General features: G+C 71.6%; 2 protein-coding genes across 2 annotated transcripts in view; one reads left to right on the forward strand and one right to left on the reverse strand.

Moving 5' to 3' along the window:
- Nucleotides 1–5,328: 5,328 nt before the first annotated feature.
- EXOSC4 (exosome component 4) lies at nt 5,329–6,974 on the reverse strand. Its single transcript, XM_075706188.1, is given in 4 exon segments — nt 5,329–5,688; nt 5,799–5,828; nt 5,830–6,006; nt 6,804–6,974. Coding segments are annotated over 4 exon segments (738 nt in total).
- A 39-nt stretch (nt 6,975–7,013) lies between these two features.
- OPLAH (5-oxoprolinase, ATP-hydrolysing) overlaps nt 7,014–19,558 on the forward strand; it is a 33,732-nt gene continuing 21,187 nt past the window's right edge. Inside the window, 11 exon segments of the mRNA XM_075705098.1 lie at nt 7,014–7,033; nt 7,614–8,403; nt 12,690–12,881; nt 14,619–14,733; nt 14,816–14,939; nt 15,050–15,245; nt 16,143–16,308; nt 16,382–16,520; nt 16,651–16,718; nt 16,788–17,059; nt 17,146–17,258. Of these exon segments, the coding sequence (XP_075561213.1) occupies nt 7,014–7,033; nt 7,614–8,403; nt 12,690–12,881; nt 14,619–14,733; nt 14,816–14,939; nt 15,050–15,245; nt 16,143–16,308; nt 16,382–16,520; nt 16,651–16,718; nt 16,788–17,059; nt 17,146–17,258 (2,195 nt within the window).

Raw genomic sequence — 19,558 nt, forward strand, 5'->3', positions numbered from 1 at the left:
GTAACAGGGACTGGGTGTGCAAGGGGGTGTAACAGGGACTGGGTGTGCAAGGGGGGGTGGGTGTGCAAGGGGGTGTAACAGGGACTGGGTGTGCAAGGGGGGGGTGTGTGCAAGGGGGTGTAACAGGGACTGGGTGTGCAAGGGGGGGGGTGGGCGTGCAAGGGGGTGTAACAGGGACTGGGTGTGCAAGGGGGGGTGGGTGTGCAAGGGGGTGTAACAGGGACTGGGTGTGCAAGGGGGTGTAACAGGGACTGGGTGTGCAAGGGGGGTGTGTATGCAAGGGGGTGTAACAGGGACTGGGTGTGCAAGGGGGGGGGTGGGTGTGCAAGGGGGTGTAACAGGGACTGGGTGTGCAAGGGGGGGGTGGGTGTGCAAGGCGGTGTAACAGGGACTGGGTGTGCAAGGGGGGGTGGGTGTGCAAGGCGGTGTAACAGGGACTGGGTGTGCAAGGGGGTGTAACAGGGACTGGGTGTGCAAGGGGGGGTGGGTGTGCAAGGGGGTGTAACAGGGACTGGGTGTGCAAGGGGGGGGGGGTGTGTGCAAGTCAGTGTAACAGGGACTGGGTGTGCAAGGGGGTGTAACAGGGCTTGGGTGTGCAAGGGGGGGTGGGTGTGCAAGGCGGTGTAACAGGGACTGGGTGTGCAAGGGGGGGGGTGGGTGTGCAAGGCGGTGTAACAGGGACTGGGTGTGCAAGGGGGGGGTGGGTGTGCAAGGGGGTGTAACAGGGACTGGGTGTGCAAGGAGGGGGTGGGTGTGCAAGGGGGTGTAACAGGGATTGGGTGTGCAAGGGGGGCACCAGGGCTTGGGTGTGCAAGGGGGTGTAAAAGGGATTGGGTGTGCAAGGGGGGTGTGGGTGTGCAAGGGGGGGCACCAGGGATTGGGTGTGCAAGGGGGGTGGGTGTGCAAGGGGGGGGTGTAACAGGGATTGGGTGTGCAAGGGAGGTGGGTGTGCAAGGGGGATGTGTGCAAGGGGGTGTAACAGGGATTGGGTGTGCAAGAGGGTGTAATAGGGATTGGGTGTGCAAGAGGGGGTTTAACAGGGCTTGGGTGTGCAAGGGGGGTGGGTGTGCAAGGGGGGGGTGTAACAGGGCTTGGGTGTGCAAGGGGAGTGGGTGTGCAAGGGGGGTGGGTGTGCAAGGGGGGTGTAACAGGGACTGAGTGTGCACGGGGGGTGGGTGTGCAAGGCGGTGTAACAGGGATTGGGTGTGCAAGGGGGGGCAGCAGGGATTGGGTGTGCAAGGGGGGTGTAACAGGGATTGGGTGTGCAAGGGGGGGCAGCAGGGATTGGGTGTGCAAGGGGGGTGTAACAGGGATTGGGTGTGCAAGGGGGGGCAGCAGGGATTGGGTGTGCAAGGGGGGTGTAACAGGGATTGGGTGTGCAAGGGGGGGCAGCAGGGATTGGGTGTGTAATGAGCTGTGCAACAAGAATTTGGGTGTGCAAGGGGGGGTGGGCGTGTATACAAGGGGGTGGGTGGGTGTTTAACAGGGATTTGGGTGTGCAAGGGGGGTGGGTGGGCGTGTAACAGGGATTTGGGTGTGTAATGGGGGGTGGTGGGTGTGCAAGGGTGTTTGGGTGGGTGTGCAACAGGGATTTGGGTGTGGAGTGGGGCACGGGGGGTGTGTAATGGATTTGGGTGTGCAAGAAGCATGTGAGTGTGTGTAAGGGGGTGTGGATGGATGTGTAACAGGGATTTGGGTGTGCAAGGGGTGTGGGTGTGTATACAGGGGGGTGGGTGGGTGTTTAACAGGGATTTGGGTGTGCAAGGGGCGTGTGGGTGCGTGCAAGGCATGTGGCTGGGTGTGCAACAGGAATTTGGGTGCAGATGGGTGTACAACAGGGATTTGGGTGTGGATGGGTGTGCAACAGGGACTTGTGTAAGGGGTGTGGGTGTGTGTGTGTGTGTGCAAGGGAGTTTGGGTGAGTGTGCAACAGGGATTTCCATGTGCAAGGAGTATGGCTGTGTGTGTAGCGGATTTGGGTGTGCAAGGGGGTTTGGGTGGGTGTGCAACAGGGATTTGGGTGTGCAGTGGGGTGTGTAATGGATTTGGGTGTGCAAGGGGTGCAAGTGTGTGTAAGGGGGTGTGGATGGGTGTGCAACAGGAATTTGGGTGTGCAAGGGGTTTGAGTGGGTGTGCAACAGGGATTTGGGTGTGCAAAGGGCAGCGTAGGTGAGCGTGTAACGGATTTGGGTGTGCAGTGGGGGTACGGGTGTACAAGGGGTGTGGGTGGGCGTGCGGTGGGGTGCAAGGGGTGTGGATACGTGCAAGGCGTGTGGGCGTGCAAGGGGGGCAAAGGCTCTCTGAGAGGGGGGCAACGGGGGCGTGCAAGGCAGGGTGGGCGTGCAAGGGGCTCTGCAACGGGAGCGGGTGTGCGAAGGGCTCCGGGTGGGTGCGCAGGGGCTGTGGGCTTGGGTGTGCCAGGGGGTGGGTGTGCAAGGGGCGTGCAAGGGAGCCGTGCGAGGGGGCTGTGGGGTGACAGTGGGTGTGCAAGGGGCGTGCAAGGGAGCCGTGCGAGGGGGCTGTGGGGTGACAGTGGGTGTGCGAGGGAGCCGCGCGAGGGGGCTGTGGGGTGACAGCGGGTGTGCAAGGGGCGTGCAAGGGAGCTGTGCGAGGGGGCTGTGGGGTGACAGTGGGTGTGCAAGGGGCGTGCAAGGGAGCCATGCGAGGGGGCTGTGGGGTGACAGCGGGTGTGCAAGGGGCAGGCGTGCAAGGAGGGGGCCGTGCCGGGGCCCCCCCGACACCCCCGTTGCCACCCCTGTGCCGTGCCACACACGTGGGCACCGCAGGGAGCAGCACGGCACACGGCACGGCACGCGGCATGGCGTGGCACACGGCACGGCACGACACGCAGCACGTGGCACGGCACACGGACAGCAGTGCACGGCACGTGGCACGGCATGGCGCACGGCACGTGACACAGCACATGGCACGGCGCACGGCATGGCATGACGCACAGCACGTGGCACGGCACATGGATGGTACACGGCACGGCACGGCGCACGGCATGGCATGACGCACAGCACGTGGCACGGCACATGGATGGTACACGGCACGGCACGGCGCACGGCATGGCATGACGCACAGCACGGGGCACGGCACATGGATGGTACACGGCACGGCACGGCGCACGGCATGGCATGACGCACAGCACGTGGCACGGCACATGGATGGTACACGGCACGGCACGGCGCACGGCATGGCATGACGCACAGCACGGGGCACGGCACATGGATGGTACACGGCACGGCACGGCGCACGGCATGGCATGACGCACAGCACGTGGCACGGCACATGGATGGTACACGGCACGGCACGGCGCACGGCATGGCATGACGCACGGCACATGGATGGCACACAACACGGCACAGCGCATGGCACGTGGCGTGGCACACGGACAGCATGGCGCATGGATGGCAGAGCACATGGCATGGCACACAGCGCATGGCACAGCACACGGCACAGTGCATGGAGGGCATGGCACACGGCACAGTGCACGGCACATAGCACAGTGCACGGCACATGGTGTGCGGCACTGCATGGTGCACGGCACATGGCATGGCACACGGATGGCATGATGCACAACACGGTGCATGGCACACGGCATGGCACACAGACGGCATGGCACACGGCACAGCACGCAGCACGTGGATGGCACAGCGCGTGGTGCACAGCCCGTGGCACAGCACACTGATGGTGTGGCACGCAGCGCGGCACATGGATGGCAGAGCGCATGGCGTGGCACACAGCGCACGGCATGGTGCACGGCATGGTGCACGGCCCGTGGCACAGCACATGGCACAGCGCAGCATGGCACATGGACGGCACACCACATGGTGCACGGATGGCACGGCACGTGGATGGCATGGCACACAGCACAGTGCACGGCATGGCACATGGATGGCGTGGCGCACGGCGTGGCACACAGCATGGCACAGGGCATCATGGCACACCACGCACCGCACGGATGGCATGACACATGGACAGCATGGTGCACGGATGGCGTGGTACATGGATGGCGTGGCACATGGCATGGTGCAGCACGGCGCACAGCATGGCACATGGATGGCATGGTGCACAGATGGCATGGCACACGGCACGGTGCGTGGCACATGGATGGCACAGCGTGCGGCACAGCACGCAGCGTGCAGCACATGGCACGGCACACGGAGGGCGTGGCACACGGCATGGCGCATGGTGTGGCACACAGCATGGTGCGCGGCGCACAGCACATGGAGGGTGCAGCCCATGACACGGCACATGGCACGCAGCACACGCCATGGTGCACGGCACATGGAGGGCACAGTCCACGGCATGGCGCACGGCACGCAGCACATGCCAAGGCACATGGAGGGCACGGCACGCAGCACACGCCACAGCCCACGGAGGGCGCGGCCCACGGCACGTGGCACGCAACACACGCCACGGCACATGGAGGGCACGGCCCACGGCATGCAGCACACGCCACGGCCCACGGCACATAGAGGGTGTGGCCCACGGCACGTGGCACACAGTACATGGCACATGGATGGCACGGCCCACGGCATGGCGCATGGCATGCAGCACACGCCACGGCACATGGAGGGCACAGCCCACGGCACGGCACATGGCACGCAGCACACGCCACGGTGCACGGCACATGGAGGGCATGGCCCATGGCATGCAGCACACGCCACGGCCCATGGAGGGCGTGGCCCACGGCACGTGGCACACGGCACATGGATGGCACAGCCCACAGCACGGTGCATGGCACACAGCACATGCCACAGCACATGGAGGGCACAGCCCATGGCACGCGGCACACACCACGGCCCACGGCACATGGAGGACGTGGCCCACGGCACGTGGCATGCAGCACACGCTACGGCCCACGGCACATAGAGGGCGCGGCCCACGGCACGGCGCACGGCACGCAGCACATGCCACGGCACATGGTCCACGGCACGGCGCACGGCATGCAGCACACGCCACGGCACATGGTCCACGGCACGGCGCACGGCACGCAGCACATGCCACGGCACATGGTCCACGGCATGGCGCACGGCACACAGCACACGCCACGGCACATGGTCCACGGCACGGCACATGGAGGGCGCGGCCCACGGCACGGCGCACGGCACGCAGCACACGCCACGGCACATGGAGGGTGTGGCCTGTGGCACACAGCACACGCCACGGCACATGGAGGGCGCGGCCCACGCCACGGCGCACGGCACGCAGCACACGCCACGGCGCACGGCACACCTTTATTGACGAGGGCCTCGGGTGGCTGCCGCCCCCTCCCCACCCCCCCGTCCCCGGCAGCGCCGCGGCGGCATCGTCCGTCGCCACTCAGTCCCCCAGCAGCGCGGTGACCTCCCGCAGCCGCTCCCGCACCACCCGGTCCAGCACGGCGTGGAGAGCGCGGCAAGCCTCCCCAGCCGCCTCCAGCGCCGCTTCCAGCCGCTCCTGGTGCAGGCGGGCGCTGAGCTGCAGCAGGGCGATCTGCCCCGACGCCGGCAGCAGCGCCAGCACCAGCCGCGGCCCGCCCGCCGCCTCCTCGGGCGAGCTGAGGTCGGCCAGCGGCGTGTCCTCGGCCAGGCCGGCCGAGCTGGCGCAGACGTAATCCCGCATGGGAATGCCGGCGTCCATCACCGCCAGCGTGGCCGCGTTGACGCAGGCGCAGTAGTCGCTGCCGTCGGCTTGCAGGATCTGGGGAAGCGGCGGGTTCGGTCAACCGGTGGTCGCGCCGGGACCCTCCCCGCCGCGTCCGTGCGTCCCCCTCCCGTGTCCCCGCGCGTCCGTGGGCACGTCCCGGTCACCTGGACGTAGATGTCGATTTGGGAGCGGGGGGTAGAGGCGGGTGAGGATGGCGGCCTCGAAGGTTTGCTTGAGGTGCAGGGCCAGCTCGCCCGCCTGCCGGTCGCCGTGGGGCCGGCGCCGGCGCTCGCCGGTGCTGAAGGTGGCCATGCTGTACTGGCAGTTCACCAGCGCCCGGTCGGGCAGGGCTTTGCTCCGCGAACCGCGCATCTGCGGAGAAGGAAAACGGAGACGGGGGGCACTGGGGACCCTGCACCCCAGGGCAGCAGAGACGGGGGGCACCGGGGACCCTGCACCCCAGGGTGATGGAGACGGGGGGCACCGGGGACCCCATGCCCAAGGGCGGCAGAGACGGGGGGCGCTGGGGAGCCTGGGGACGTGGCACCCCAGGGTGATGGAGACAGGGGGGCACTGGGGACCCCACACCTCAGGGCGGCAAAGATGGGGGGCTCCGGGGACCCCGCAGCCCGAGGGTGGCAGAGATGGGGGGCTCCGGGGAGCCCGGGGACCTGGCACCCCAGGGTGATGGGAGATGGGGGGCTCCAGGGACCCTGCACCCCAGGGCAGCAGAGACGGGGGGCACCGGGGACCCCATGCCCAGAGTGATGGAGACGGGGGGCAGCGGGGACCCCGCATCCCAGGGTGGCAGAGATGGGGGACACTGGGGACCCCACACCTGAGACGGGGGGCACCAGGGACCCCACACCCTGGGGTGATGGAGACAGGGGGGCACCGGGGACCCCGCACCCGAGGGTAGCAGAGATGGGGGGGCACCGGGGACCCCACACCCCGGGGTGATGGAGACGGGGGGCACCGGGGACTCCACACCTGAGACGGAGGGCACCGGGCGCCCCACACCCCGGAGTGATGGAGACGGGGGGGCACCGGGGACCCCACACCCGAGGGTAGCGGAGATGGGGGGCACTGCGGCGGGAGGGCCCGGCCCCCCGCGGCCTCCCCGGTGCGCCCGGGAGCAGGCCCCAGGCCCGGTGTCCGGCGCCGCTCACCTCGTGGGGGCCGTAGACGACGGCCAGCGCCTTGGTGTTGCCTTGCTCGATGTAGGCCGAGCCGTCGGCCTGCGCGAAGACCCCCATGCGGGCGCGGACCTTGCGGAGCTCGGCGGGGCGGCGCCCGTCCGCCCGGTACCCCTCGTCCGACAGTAGCTCCGGCGCCGCCATTTTGTGCGCGCCGCTCCGCGCCCGACCGCAGCTCCCGGCATGCCCTGCGCGGCGGGACCGCAACTCCCGGCATGCCCCGCGGCGGGAGGGGGGATGGCCGTCTTGCCGAGGCCACGCCCACATTCCAGAGGGCACGGCCCCCTCTGTGGCCACGCCCCCCTCTGTGGCCACGCCCCCCGCCGCCGAGGCCGGTGCTCGGCGCTGCTCGGGCGGGAGCGGCGGGTACCGAGCGGGGCCGAGACCAACCGAACCGAGCCGAGACCAACCGAACCGAGCCGAACTCAGCCGAACCGAGCCGAACTCAGCCGAACCGAGCCGAGACCAACCGAACCGAGCCGAACTCAGCCGAACCGAGCCGAGACCAACCGAACCGAGCCGAAGAGAGCCGAACCCCCCCGAACGCAGCCGACCCCCCCCGAACCCACCCTAACCCAGCCGACTCCCCCCGAACGGACCCGAACCCCCCCGAACGCAGCCGAACTCGCTCGAACCCACCCGAACGCAGCCGAACTCACCCGAACCCCCCCGAACCCACCCCGAACCCCCCCTGAACCCAGCCGACCCCACCCGAACCCTCCCGAACCCGGCCGAACCCACCCGAACCCCCCCGAACCCACCCCGAACCCCCCCTGAACCCAGCCGACCCCACCCGAACCCTCCCGAACCCGGCCGAACTCACCCGAACCCCCCTGAACCCACCCGAACCTCCCCGAACCCACCCGAAGCCCACCAGAACCCACCCGAACCCCGCCGAACCCCCCCCGAACCCGGCCGAACCCCCCCGAACGCACCCGAACCCAGCCGACTCCCCCCGAACTCAGCCGAACCCCTCCGAGCCCACCCGAACGCCCCCGAACCCGGCCGAACTCACCCGAACCCGGCCGACCCCCCCCGAACTCACCCGAATCCACCCGAACTCACCCGAACCCGGCCGAACCCACCCGAACCCGGCCGAACTCACCCGAACCTCCCCGAACCCCCCCCGAACCCGGCCGAACCCCCCCGAGCCCACCCGAACCCAGCCGACTCCCCCCGAACTCAGCCGAACCCCCCCGAGCCCCCCCGAGCCCACCCGAACTCACCCGAACCCGGCCGGACCCACCCGAACCCACCCGAACTCACCCGAACCCGGCCGAACTCACCCGAACCCACCCGAACTCAGCCGAACGCAGCCGAACCCGGCCGAACGCAGCCGAACCCGGCCGAACGCAGCCGAACTCAGCCGAACGCCCCCGAACCCCCCGCCGCCGCCATGGCGGCCCCCTCGCCGCCCCCCCGCGGGTTCCAGTTCGCCATCGACCGCGGCGGCACCTTCACCGACGTGTTCGCGCGCTGCCCCGGCGGCCGCGTCCGCCTGCTCAAGCTGCTCTCCGAGGACGCGGCCTACCGGGACGCCCCCACCGAGGGCATCCGCCGCGTGCTGCAGGAGGTGCGCCCCCGGGACCCCACCCCGGGACCCCCTGGGACCCCACCCCGGGACCCCACCCCGGGACCCCCCCGGGACTTCCTGGGACCCCCCGGGACCCTCCCGACCCCCCCGGGACCCCCCCGGGACCCCCTGGGACCCTCCCGACACCCCTGGGACCCCCCCGGGACACCCTGGGACCCTCCTGACACCCCCGGGACCCCCCCGGGACCCCACCCCGGGACCCCCCCGGGACCCCACCCCGGGACCCCCTGGGACCCTCCCGACACCCCCGGGACCCCCCCGGGACCCCCTGGGACCCTCCCGACACCCCCGGGACCCCCCCGGGACCCCCTGGGACCCTCCTGACACCCCCGGGACCCCCCCGGGACCCCACCCCGGGACCCCCTGGGACCCTCCCGACACCCCCGGGACCCCCCCGGGACTCCCTGGGACCCTCCCGACACCCCCGGGACCCCCCAGGAACCCCCTGGGACCTTCCCAGCACCCCCGGGACCCCCCAGGAACCCTCCGGGAACCCCGGGAAGCCCCCGGGAACCCCGGGAGCCCCTGGGACCCCCCCGGAACCCTCCCAGCACCTCCGGGACCCTCCCAGCACCTCCGGGACCCCCGGGACCCCCCCGGGACCCTCCCAGCACCTCCGGGACCCCCCCCCGGGACCCTCCCAGCACCTCCGGGACCCCCGGGAACCCCAGGAACCGCCTGGGACCCTCCCGACACCCCTGGACCCCTAGGAACCCCCCGGGAACCCTCCCGACACCTACGGGACCCCCGGGAACCCCAGGACCCCCCTAGGACCCTCCCAGCACCCCCGGACCCCCGGAACCCTCTCAACACCCCCGGGAACCTCCCGACACCTCTGGGATCCCCCAGGAACCCCCCGGGACCCTCCCAGCACCCCCGGGACCCCCCGGGACCCTCCCGACACCCTCCCAACACCTCTGGGACCCCCTGGGAACCCTCCCAGCACCTCCGGGACCCCCGAGAACCCTCGGGACCCTCCCAGCACCCCCGGGACCCCTGGGACCCCCCGGGACCCACCCAACACCCCCGGGACCCCTGGGACCCCCCGGGACCCTCCCGACACCTCTGGGACCCCCTGGGAACTCTCCCAGCACCTCCGGGACCCCGGAGAACCCTCGGGACCCTCCCAGCACCCCTGGGACCCCCCGGGACCCCCCGGGACCCTCCTGACACCCTCCCAACACCTCTGGGACCCCCTGGGAACCCTCCCAGCACCTCTGGGACCCCCGAGAACCCTCGGGACCCTCCCAGCACCCCTGGGACCCCTGGGACCCCCCGGGACCCTCCCAACACCTCTGGGAACCCCTGGGAACCCTCCCAGCACCTCCGGGACCCCCGAGAACCCTCGGGACCCTCCCAGCACCCCTGGGACCCCTGGGACCCCCTGGGACCCACCCAACACCCCCGGGACCCCTGGGACCCCCCGGGACCCTCCCGACACCTCTGGGACCCCCTGGGAACCCTCCCAGCACCTCCGGGACCCCCGAGAACCCTCGGGACCCTCCCAGCACCCCCGAGAACTCTGGGAACCGTCCCAGCACCCGTGGGACCCCCTGCGAACCCCCGGGAACCCTCCCAACACCTCCGGGACCCCCCAGAAACCCTTGGGAACCACCCCGGGACCCCTCCCGGGGCCCCCTGAGATCCCTCCCAACACCCCTGGGACCCCCCGGGACCCCTCCAGGACCCTCCCTGAGACCTCCCCTGGGGCCCTCCCCGGGACTTCCCCCGGGACCCCCTGAGATCCCTCCTGGGACCCCCAGTACCCCTCCCCGGGACCCTCCGAGACTGCTCCCAACACCCCCGGGACCCCTCCTGGGACCCACTACCAGGACCCCCCCCGGGACCCCCCGAGACCCCTCCCGACCCCCCCAGGAGCCCCTGGGACCCCTCCCAGGACCCTGCCCTGGGATCCCCCCCGGGACCCCCCGAGACCCCTCCCGACCCCCCCCAGGACCCCTGAGACCCCCTGAGATCCTTCCCAACACCCCCGGGACCCCCCCCCCCCCGGGACCCCCCAAGACCCCTCCCGACCCCCCCCGGGACCCCCTGAGATCCCTCCCCACACCCCGGGGACGTTATCCCTCACCACCACCCCCCCCCCCCAAACTCTCCTGGGCACTCCCACCCTGGGCCCCCCAGGATCTCCTGGGACCCTTCCCTGGGACCCCCCCCAGGACCCCCTCAGGACCCCCTGAGAGTCCTCCCGACCCCCCCGGGACCCCCTGAGACCCCTCCAGGACCCTTCCCAGGACCCGACCCTGGTACCCTTCCCCCTAGCCCCCCCCCCAAGACCGTGTCTGAGACCCCCCAGGACCCCCCCAGACCCCCCAGGACCCCTGTGCCCCACAGCCCCCCAGGCCAGCCCGGGTGCCAGACCCCCCCCCCGACCCCGGTGCCCCCTCCCAGGGCTGGGGCAGCGTGCTTGGGTGCGCACCCTGCCTGCCCGGGGCCGGGGGGCTGCAGTGGGACTGTGGGGCTGGGGGTCCGTGGTGGGGCTGGGGGTCCGTGGAGGAGCTGTGGGGCTGGGTGTCCGTGGTGGGGCTGGGGGTCTGTGGTGGGGCTGAGGGTCCGTGGAGGAGCTGTGGGGCTGGGGGTCCGTGGTGGGGCTGGGGGTCTGTGGTGGGGCTGAGGGTCCGTGGAGGAGCTGTGGGGCTGGGGGTCCGTGGTGGGGTTGGGGGTCCGTGGTGGGGCTGAGGGTCCGTGGAGGAGCTGTGGGGCTGGGTGTCCGTGGTGGGGCTGGGGGTCTGTGGAGGAGCTGTGGGGCTGGGGGTCCGTGGTGGGGCTGAGGCTCTGTGGAGGAGCTGTGGGGCTGAGGGTCCGTGGTGGGGCTGAGGCTCTGTGGAGGAGCTGTGGGGCTGAGGGTCTGTGGTGGGGCTGAGGGTCTGTGGAGGAGCTGTGGGGCTGGGGGTCTATGGTGGGGCTGAGGCTCTGTGGAGGAGCTGTGGGGCTGGGGGTCCGTGGTGGGGCTGGGGGTCCGTGGAGGAGTTGTGGGGCTGGGGGTCCGTGGTGGGGCTGGGGGTCCGTGGAGGAGCTGTGGGGCTGGGGGTCCGTGGTGGGGCTGGGGGTCTGTGGTGGGGCTGAGGGTCCGTGGAGGAGCTGTGGGGCTGGGGGTCCGTGGTGGGGCTGGGGGTCTGTGGTGGGGCTGAGGGTCCGTGGAGGAGCTGTGGGTCTGGGGGTCCGTGGTGGGGTTGGGGGTCCGTGGTGGGGCTGAGGGTCCGTGGAGGAGCTGTGGGGCTGGGTGTCCGTGGTGGGGCTGGGGGTCTGTGGAGGAGCTGTGGGGCTGGGGGTCCGTGGTGGGGCTGAGGCTCTGTGGAGGAGCTGTGGGGCTGAGGGTCCGTGGTGGGGCTGAGGGTCTGTGGAGGAGCTGTGGGGCTGAGGGTCCGTGGTGGGGCTGAGGGTCTGTGGAGGAGCTGTGGGGCTGGGGGTCTATGGTGGGGCTGAGGCTCTGTGGAGGAGCTGTGGGGCTGGGGGTCCGTGGTGGGGCTGGGGGTCCGTGGAGGAGCTGTGGGTCTGGGGGTCCGTGGTGGGGCTGGGGGTCCGTGGTGGGGCTGAGGGTCCGTGGAGGAGTTGTGGGGCTGGGGGTCCGTGGTGGGGCTGAGGGTCCGTGGAGGAGCTGTGGGGCTGGGGGTCCGTGGTGGGGCTGAGGGTCCGTGGAGGAGCTGTGGGGCTGGGGGTCCGTGGTGGGGCTGAGGGTCCATGGAGGAGCTGTGGGTCTGGGGGTCTGTGGTGGGGCTGAGGGTCTGTGGAGGAGCTGTGGGGCTGAGGGTCCGTGGAGGAGCTGTGGGGCTGGGGGTCTGTGGTGGGGCTGAGGGTCTGTGGAGGAGCTGTGGGGCTGGGGGTCCGTGGAGGAGCTGTGGGGCTGAGGGTCCATGGTAAGACCGTGGGGCTGAGGGTCCGTGGTGGGGCTGAGGGTCTGTGGAAGAGCTGTGGGGCTGAGGGTCTGTGGTGGGGCTGAGGGTCCGCAATGGAGTCATGGGGCTGAGGATCCATGGTGGGATGGTGGGGCCGAGGGTCCATGATGGGACCGTGGGGCCGAGGGTCTGTGGAAGAGCCGTGGGGCCGAGGGTCTGTGGAGGAGCCGTGGGACCGAGGGTCCGTGGTGGGACTGTGGGGCTGGGGGTCCGTGGAGGAGCCGTGGGACCGTGGGGCTGTGGTGGGACTGTGGGGCCGAGGGTCCGTGGTGGGGCTGAGGGTCCGTGGTGGAGCCGTGGGGCTGAGGGACGGCAGCGGAGCCGTGGGGCTGACGCCCGCGGTGCCGGCAGGAGAGCGGGGTGCCGGTGCCGCGGGATCAGCCCCTGGACGCCTCCGGCATCGAGTGGATCCGCATGGGCACCACGGTGGCCACCAACGCGCTGCTGGAGCGCCGGGGCGAGCGCCTGGCCCTGCTCGTCACTCGCGGCTTCCGCGACCTCCTGCACATCGGCACCCAGGCCCGGCCCCGCATCTTCGACCTGGTGAGCCCCCGCGCCGCCGTGGGTCGGGGTGCCGCGTCCCCGTGACCCACGGCATCTGGGGTCGGGGTGCCATGTCCCTGTGACCCACGGCATCTGGGATTGGGGTGCCACGTCCCCGCGACCTACGGCATCTGGGATTGGGGTGGCATGTCCCCGCGACCCACAGCATCCAGGGTTGGGGTGCCACGTCCCCGTGACCCATGGCATCTGGGGTTGGGGTGCCACGTCCCCGTGACCCATGGTCTCTGGGGTTGGGGTGGCATGTTGCTGTGACCCACGGCATCTGGGGTTGGGGTGCCACGTCCCCGTGACCCACGGCATCCGGGGTTGGGGTGCCACGTCCCCGTGACCCACGGCATCTGTGATTGGGGTGCCACGTCCCCGTGACCCACGGCATCCGGGGTTGGGGTGCCGTGTCCCTGTGACCCACGGCCTCTGGGGTCAGGGTGCCGCGTCCCCGTGACCCACGGCCTCTGGGGTTGGGGTGCCACGTCCCCGTGACCCACGGCATCTGGGGTCGGGGTGGCATGTCCCTGTGACCCACGGCATCTGGGATTGGGGTGCCATGTCTCTGTGACCCACGGCATCTGGGATTGGGGTGGCATGTTGCTGTGACCCACGGCATCCGGGGTTGGGGTGGCATGTCCCCGTGACCCACGGCATCTGGGGTTGGGGTGCCACGTCCCCGCGACCCACGGCATCCGCGGTTGGGGTGCCACGTCCCCGCGACCCACGGCATCTGGGATCAGGGTGCTGCGTCCCCGTGACCCACAGCATCTGGGGTTGGGGTGGCATGTCCCTCTGACCCACGGCATCTGGGGTCGGGGTGCCACGTCCCCGCGACCCACGGCCTCTGGGGTCAGGGTGCCACGTCCCCGTGACCCACGGCATCTGGGATTGGGGTGGCATGTTGCTGTGACCCACGGCATCCGGGGTTGGGGTGCCACGTCCCCATGACCCACGGCATCTGGGGTTGGGGTGCCACGTCCCCGTGACCCACGGCATCTGGGGTTGGGGTGCTGCGTCCCCGTGACCCACGGCATCTGGGGTTGGGGTGCTGCGTCCCCGTGACCCACGGCATCCAGGGTTGGGGTGCCGCGTCCCCCTGACCCACGGCATCCAGGGTTGGGGTGCCACGTCCCCGTGACCCACGGCATCTGCAATTGGGGTGCCACGTCCCTGTGACCCACACCATGTGGGATGAAGGTGGCACGTCCCTGTGACCCACAGCCTCTGGCATTGGGGTGCCCCGTTCCCGTGACCCACAGCGTCTGGGACCGGGGTGCCCCATCCCCGTGAGCCACAGCCCGTGGGATATCAGGGTGCCCTGGCCCCCTGCCCCACACCGCCCAGGCTCCGGCTGCCACGTCCCCGCGTCCCACGCGCTCTCCGGCTTCGGGGTAGCCCCCCCACCGCGTGCCCCACGGCGCCTGGCACCGGGCTGCCCCATCCCCGTGACCGGCACCCCCCAGCCTCGGGGGCACCGCGTCCCGGCGTGACCCCGCGCCGTCCCAGCTCGCTGGGCCCCGCCGCGTCCTCTGCCCGGCGCAGACGTCCTTGGCGGCGGCAATCGGGAAGGTCCCGGGTGCCCGCGCGTCCCGTGAGCGCCGCTGGACCCTCGCCACGGCCTCGCGCCAACCCCGGCCGGCCGGCAGCCAGCGGCGGCTCCGGCGGCGCCGCGTCCCCCCCCTCGGTGACCCCCTCCGGCTGATGTCCCCGTTTCCCCCCCAAACGCAGGAGGTGGCGATGCCGGAGGTGCTGTACGAGGAGGTGATCGAGGTGGACGAGCGGCTCATCCCGTACCGGCCCGGTTGCTGCCTCCCGGAGAAGGAGACCCTCCCGCTGCTGGAAAGTAGGGACCCCCGCCGCCGCGGCGCCGGCAATTTCGGAGCCGGTGCGGACCACGCCGCCGGTGACCCCCGCGTTGTCCCCAGGCTCCACGGGAGCGGCGCTGCTGGTGCAGCGGCCGCTGGAGCTGGCGGCGCTGCGGCGGGAGCTGGAGAAGGTGCTGGCCCGCGGCATCCGCAGCCTGGCCGTGCTGCTGCTCCACTCCTACGCGTGAGTCCCGGCGCCGGGCCCCGCGGGAAACGGGGCCGCGGCACGGCACGGACCCCCGTGCCCGGCAGCCGGACCCCCGTGCCGACGCCGTCTCCGCTCTCCCCCGGCAGCTGGCCCGGCCATGAGGAGCAGGTCGGGGAGCTGGCACGGGAGCTGGGTTTTCGGCACGTCTCCCTCTCCTCGGCGGTGGCGGGCATGGTGCGGGCGGTGCCGCGCGGTTATACGGCCTGCGCCGACGCCTACCTCACCCCCTGCATCCACCGCTACCTGGAGAGCTTCCGCGCCGGCTTCACCCACCAGCTGCGGGTGAGTGGGGCCGCGGGACCCCCGCCGTGGGTGCCCGTCCCGCTCAGACCCCCCACACCGGTGCCGGTCCCACCGGGGCTCCCCAGCTGGTGCCGGTCCCACCATAACTCCCCCATGGGCGCCATTCCCACCGTGGGACCCTGCCGTGGGCGCCCGTCCCACTCGGACCCCCCACACCGGTGCCGGTCCCACTGGGGCTCCCCAGCTGGTGCCGGTCCCACCATAACCCCGCCATGGGTGCCGGTCCCACCGGGGCTCGCCGGTCCCACTGTGGGACCCCCGCCGTGGGCGCCCGTCCCACTTGGACCCCCCACACCGGTGCCGGTCCCACCGGGGCTCCCCAGCTGGTGCCGGTCCCACCATAACCCCCCCATGGGTGCCGGTCCTGCTGTGGGACCCCGTCGTGGGCGCCCGTCCTGCTCGGACCCCCCATGCTGGTGCTGGTCCCACCGGGGCTCCTCATGGGTGCCGGTCCCACCGTAACCCCCCCATGGGCACTGGTCCCACCGTAACCCCCCATGGGTGCTGGCCCCACCGGGGCTCGCCGGTCCCACTGTGGGACCCCCACCGTGGGTGCCCGTCCCGCTCAGACCCCCCACACCGATGCTGGTCCCACCGGGGCTCCCCGGCTGGTGCCGGTGCCACCATAACCCCCCCATGGGTGCCGGTCCCACCGGGGCTCGCCGGTCCCACTGTGGGACCCCCGCCGTGGGTCCCCATCCTGCTCAGACCCCCCGCACCGGTGCCAGTCCCACCGGGGCTCCCCGGCTGGTGCTGGTCCCACCACAACCCCCCCATGGGCACTGGTCCCACCATAACCCCCCCATGGGTGCCGGTCCCACCGGGGCTCACCGGTCCCACCGTGGGCAGCCGTCCCACCGGGCCCCCCGCCCGCAGGAGGTGCCGGTGCTGTTCATGCGCTCGGACGGGGGGCTCACCCCCATGCAGCACTTCAGCGGCGCCCGCGCCATCCTCTCGGGCCCGGCCGGCGGCGTGGTGGGCTACGCCGTCACCACCTACCGCCGCGAGGACGGCCAGCCCGTCATCGGCTTCGACATGGGAGGTGAGCGGCGGGGGGCGCGGCCGGGGTTTTGGCGGGGGTGCCGGCGGGGTGGGCGCTGAGCCGCGCTCCCCAGGCACCTCGACGGACGTCAGCCGCTACGCCGGCGAGTACGAGCACGTCTTCGAGGCCAGCACCGCCGGCGTCAGCATCCAGGCGCCGCAGCTCGACATCAACACCGTGGCGGCCGGCGGCGGCTCCCGGCTCTTCTTCAGGTGGGTGGGGGTACACCGGGGGGGGGTTTGGGGGGGCTCCGGGCACCCGTGGGTGCTCGGGGACTCGGCAGAGCCCGGATCCGGCGCGGTGGGCATTGCCGGGACGCTCCCGCCGGCGTTTTCGTTCCAGGTCCGGGCTCTTCGTGGTCGGCCCCGAATCGGCGGGCGCCCACCCCGGGCCGGCTTGCTACCGCAAGGGTGAGTGGTCGCGGCGCCGGCGCATGCCGCGCTCACCGCGCCGCGCTCACCGCCCCCGTCCCGGCGCAGGGGGTCCGCTGACCGTCACCGACGCCAATCTCTGCTTGGGCCGTTTGCTCCCCGATTACTTCCCCCGAATTTTCGGGCCGGGCGAGGACCAGCCGCTGTGCCGGGAAGCGGCGGCGCGGGCTTTCCGGGATTTGGCCGCCCGCATCGACGCCTTCAACGACGCCGACGCCGACGCCGGCGCGCGCCGGCCGCTCTCGGTGGAGGAGGTGGCCATGGGCTTCGTGCGGGTGGCCAACGAGGCCATGTGCCGGCCCATCCGCGCCCTGACGCAGGTGGGGGGGACGCGGCGGGGGTGCGGCGGGGGTGCCCGGCGATGCCGGCGTCGCCCACCCGTGTGCCGTCCCTCGCACCCCGGCAGGCGCGGGGCCACGACGCTGCCCGCCACGTGCTGGCGTGTTTTGGGGGGGCCGGGGGGCAGCACGCCTGCGCCATCGCCCGCGCCCTTGGCATGAGCAGGGTCTTCATCCACAAGTAGGTGGATTTTGGGGGGACCAGGGGGGGGGGGGCTCCGTGGGGACCCCCCCTCTGCCGGTGCTGCCGGATTGGGGGGGGTGCGGGCGCATTGGGGTGCCCCGGGGGGTGTCCCCGGCACCGGGGGGTGGGGTTGGGGGGTCTGGTACCCCCCTCTGAGGAGGATTTGGGTTTGGGGGTGCTGTGGTTCCTGGGTGGGTGCTGGGTTTTGGGGGTGCCATCCCCAGACAGGTGCCCTGGGTTTGGGGGTGCCCCAGTTCCTGGGTGGGTGCTGGGTTTGGGGGTGCCCTGGGGTTTGGGGGGTCCCATCCGGGTGGGTGCCCTGGGTTTGGGGGTGCCCTGGTCCCCGAGTGGGTGCTGAGTTTGGGGGTCTCATCCCTGGGCGGGTGCCCCGGCTCCGGGGGTGCCCCTGGGTTTGGGGATTGGGGGTCCCATCCCCAGGTGGGTGCTGGGTTTGGGGGTCCCATCCCTGGGCGGGTGCCCTGGCTTTGGGGGTGCCCGCGGGTGCCTTGGGTTTGGGGGTCCCATCCCCAGGTGGGTGCAGGGTTTGGGGGTCCCATCCCTGGGCGGGTGCCCCGGCTCCGGGGGTGCCCCTGGGTTTGGGGATTTGGGGGTCCCATCCCCAGGTGGGTGCAGGGTTTGGGGGTCCCATCCCTGGGCGGGTGCCCCGGCTCCGGGGGTGCCCCTGGGTTTGGGGATTTGGGGGTCCCATCCCCAGGTGGGTGCTGGGTTTGGGGGTCCCATCCCTGGGCGGGTGCCCCGGCTCCGGGGATGCCCCTGGGTTTGGGGATTTGGGGGTCCCATCCCCAGGTGGGTGCTGGGTTTGGGGGTGCCCTTGGGTGCTGGGTTTGGGGGTCTCATCCCTGGGCGGGTGCCCCGGCTCCGGGGGTGCCCCTGGGTTTGGGGATTGGGGGTCCCATCCCCAGGTGGGTGCTGGGTTTGGGGGTCCCATCCCTGGGCGGGTGCCCTGGCTTTGGGGGTGCCCGCGGGTGCCTTGGGTTTGGGGGTCCCATCCCCAGGTGGGTGCAGGGTTTGGGGGTCCCATCCCTGGGCGGGTGCCCCGGCTCCGGGGGTGCCCCTGGGTTTGGGGATTTGGGGGTCCCATCCCCAGGTGGGTGCAGGGTTTGGGGGGTCCCATCCCTGGGCGGGTGCCCCGGCTCCGGGGGTGCCCCTGGTTTTGGGGATTTGGGGGTCCCATCCCCAGGTGGGTGCTGGGTTTGGGGGTCCCATCCCTGGGCGGGTGCCCCGGCTCCGGGGGTGCCCCTGGGTTTGGGGATTTGGGGGTCCCATCCCCAGGTGGGTGCTGGGTTTGGGGGTGCCCTTGGGTGCTGGGTTTGGGGGTCCCATCCCTGGGCGGGTGCCCCGGCTCCGGGGGTGCCCCTGGGTTTGGGGTTTGGGGGTCCCATCCCCAGGTGGGTGCTGGGTTTGGGGGTCCCATCCCCAGGTGGGTGCTGGGTTTGGGGGTGCCCTTGGGTGCTGGGTTTGGGGGTCCCATCCCTGGGCAGGTGCCCCGGCTCCGGGGGTGCCCCTGGGTTTGGGGATTTTGGGGTCCCATCCCCAGGTGGGTGCTGGGTTTGGGGGTCCCATCCCTGGGCGGGTGCCCCGGCTCCAGGGATGCCCCTGGGTTTGGGGATTTGGGGGTCCCATCCCCAGGTGGGTGCTGGGTTTGGGGGTGCCCTTGGGTGCTGGGTTTGGGGGTCCCATCCCTGGGCGGGTGCCCCGGCTCCGGGGGTGCCCCTGGGTTTGGGAGTTTGGGGGTCCCATCCCCAGGTGGGTGCTGGGTTTGGGGGTCCCATCCCTGGGCGGGTGCCCCGGCTCCGGGGGTGCCCCTGGGTTTGGGGGTTTGGGGGGTCCCATCCCCAGGTGGGTGCTGGGTTTGGGGGTGCCCTTGGGTGCTGGGTTTGGGGGTCCCATCCCTGGGTGGGTGCCCCGGCTCCGGGGATGCCCCTGGGTTTGGGGATTTGGGGTTCCCATCCCTGGGTGGGTGCTGGGTTTGGGGGTCCCATCCCCAGGTGGGTGCTGGGTTTGGGGGTCCCATCCCTGGGCGGGTGCCCCGGCTCCGGGGGTGCCCCTGGGTTTGGGGATTTGGGGGTCCCATCCCCAGGTGGGTGCTGGGTTTGGGGGTCCCATCCCTGGGCGGGTGCCCCAGCTCCGGGGATGCCCCTGGGTTTGGGGGTTTGGGGGTCCCATCCCCAGGTGGGTGCTGGGTTTGGGGGTCCCATCCCCAGGTGGGTGCTGGGTTTGGGGGTGCCCTTGGGTGCTGGGTTTGGGGGTCCCATCCCTGGGCGGGTGCCCCGGCT

The sequence above is a fragment of the Pelecanus crispus genome, chromosome 2 (genome assembly GCF_030463565.1).
Source record: "Pelecanus crispus isolate bPelCri1 chromosome 2, bPelCri1.pri, whole genome shotgun sequence".
Taxonomy (NCBI): Eukaryota; Metazoa; Chordata; class Aves; order Pelecaniformes; family Pelecanidae; genus Pelecanus; species Pelecanus crispus.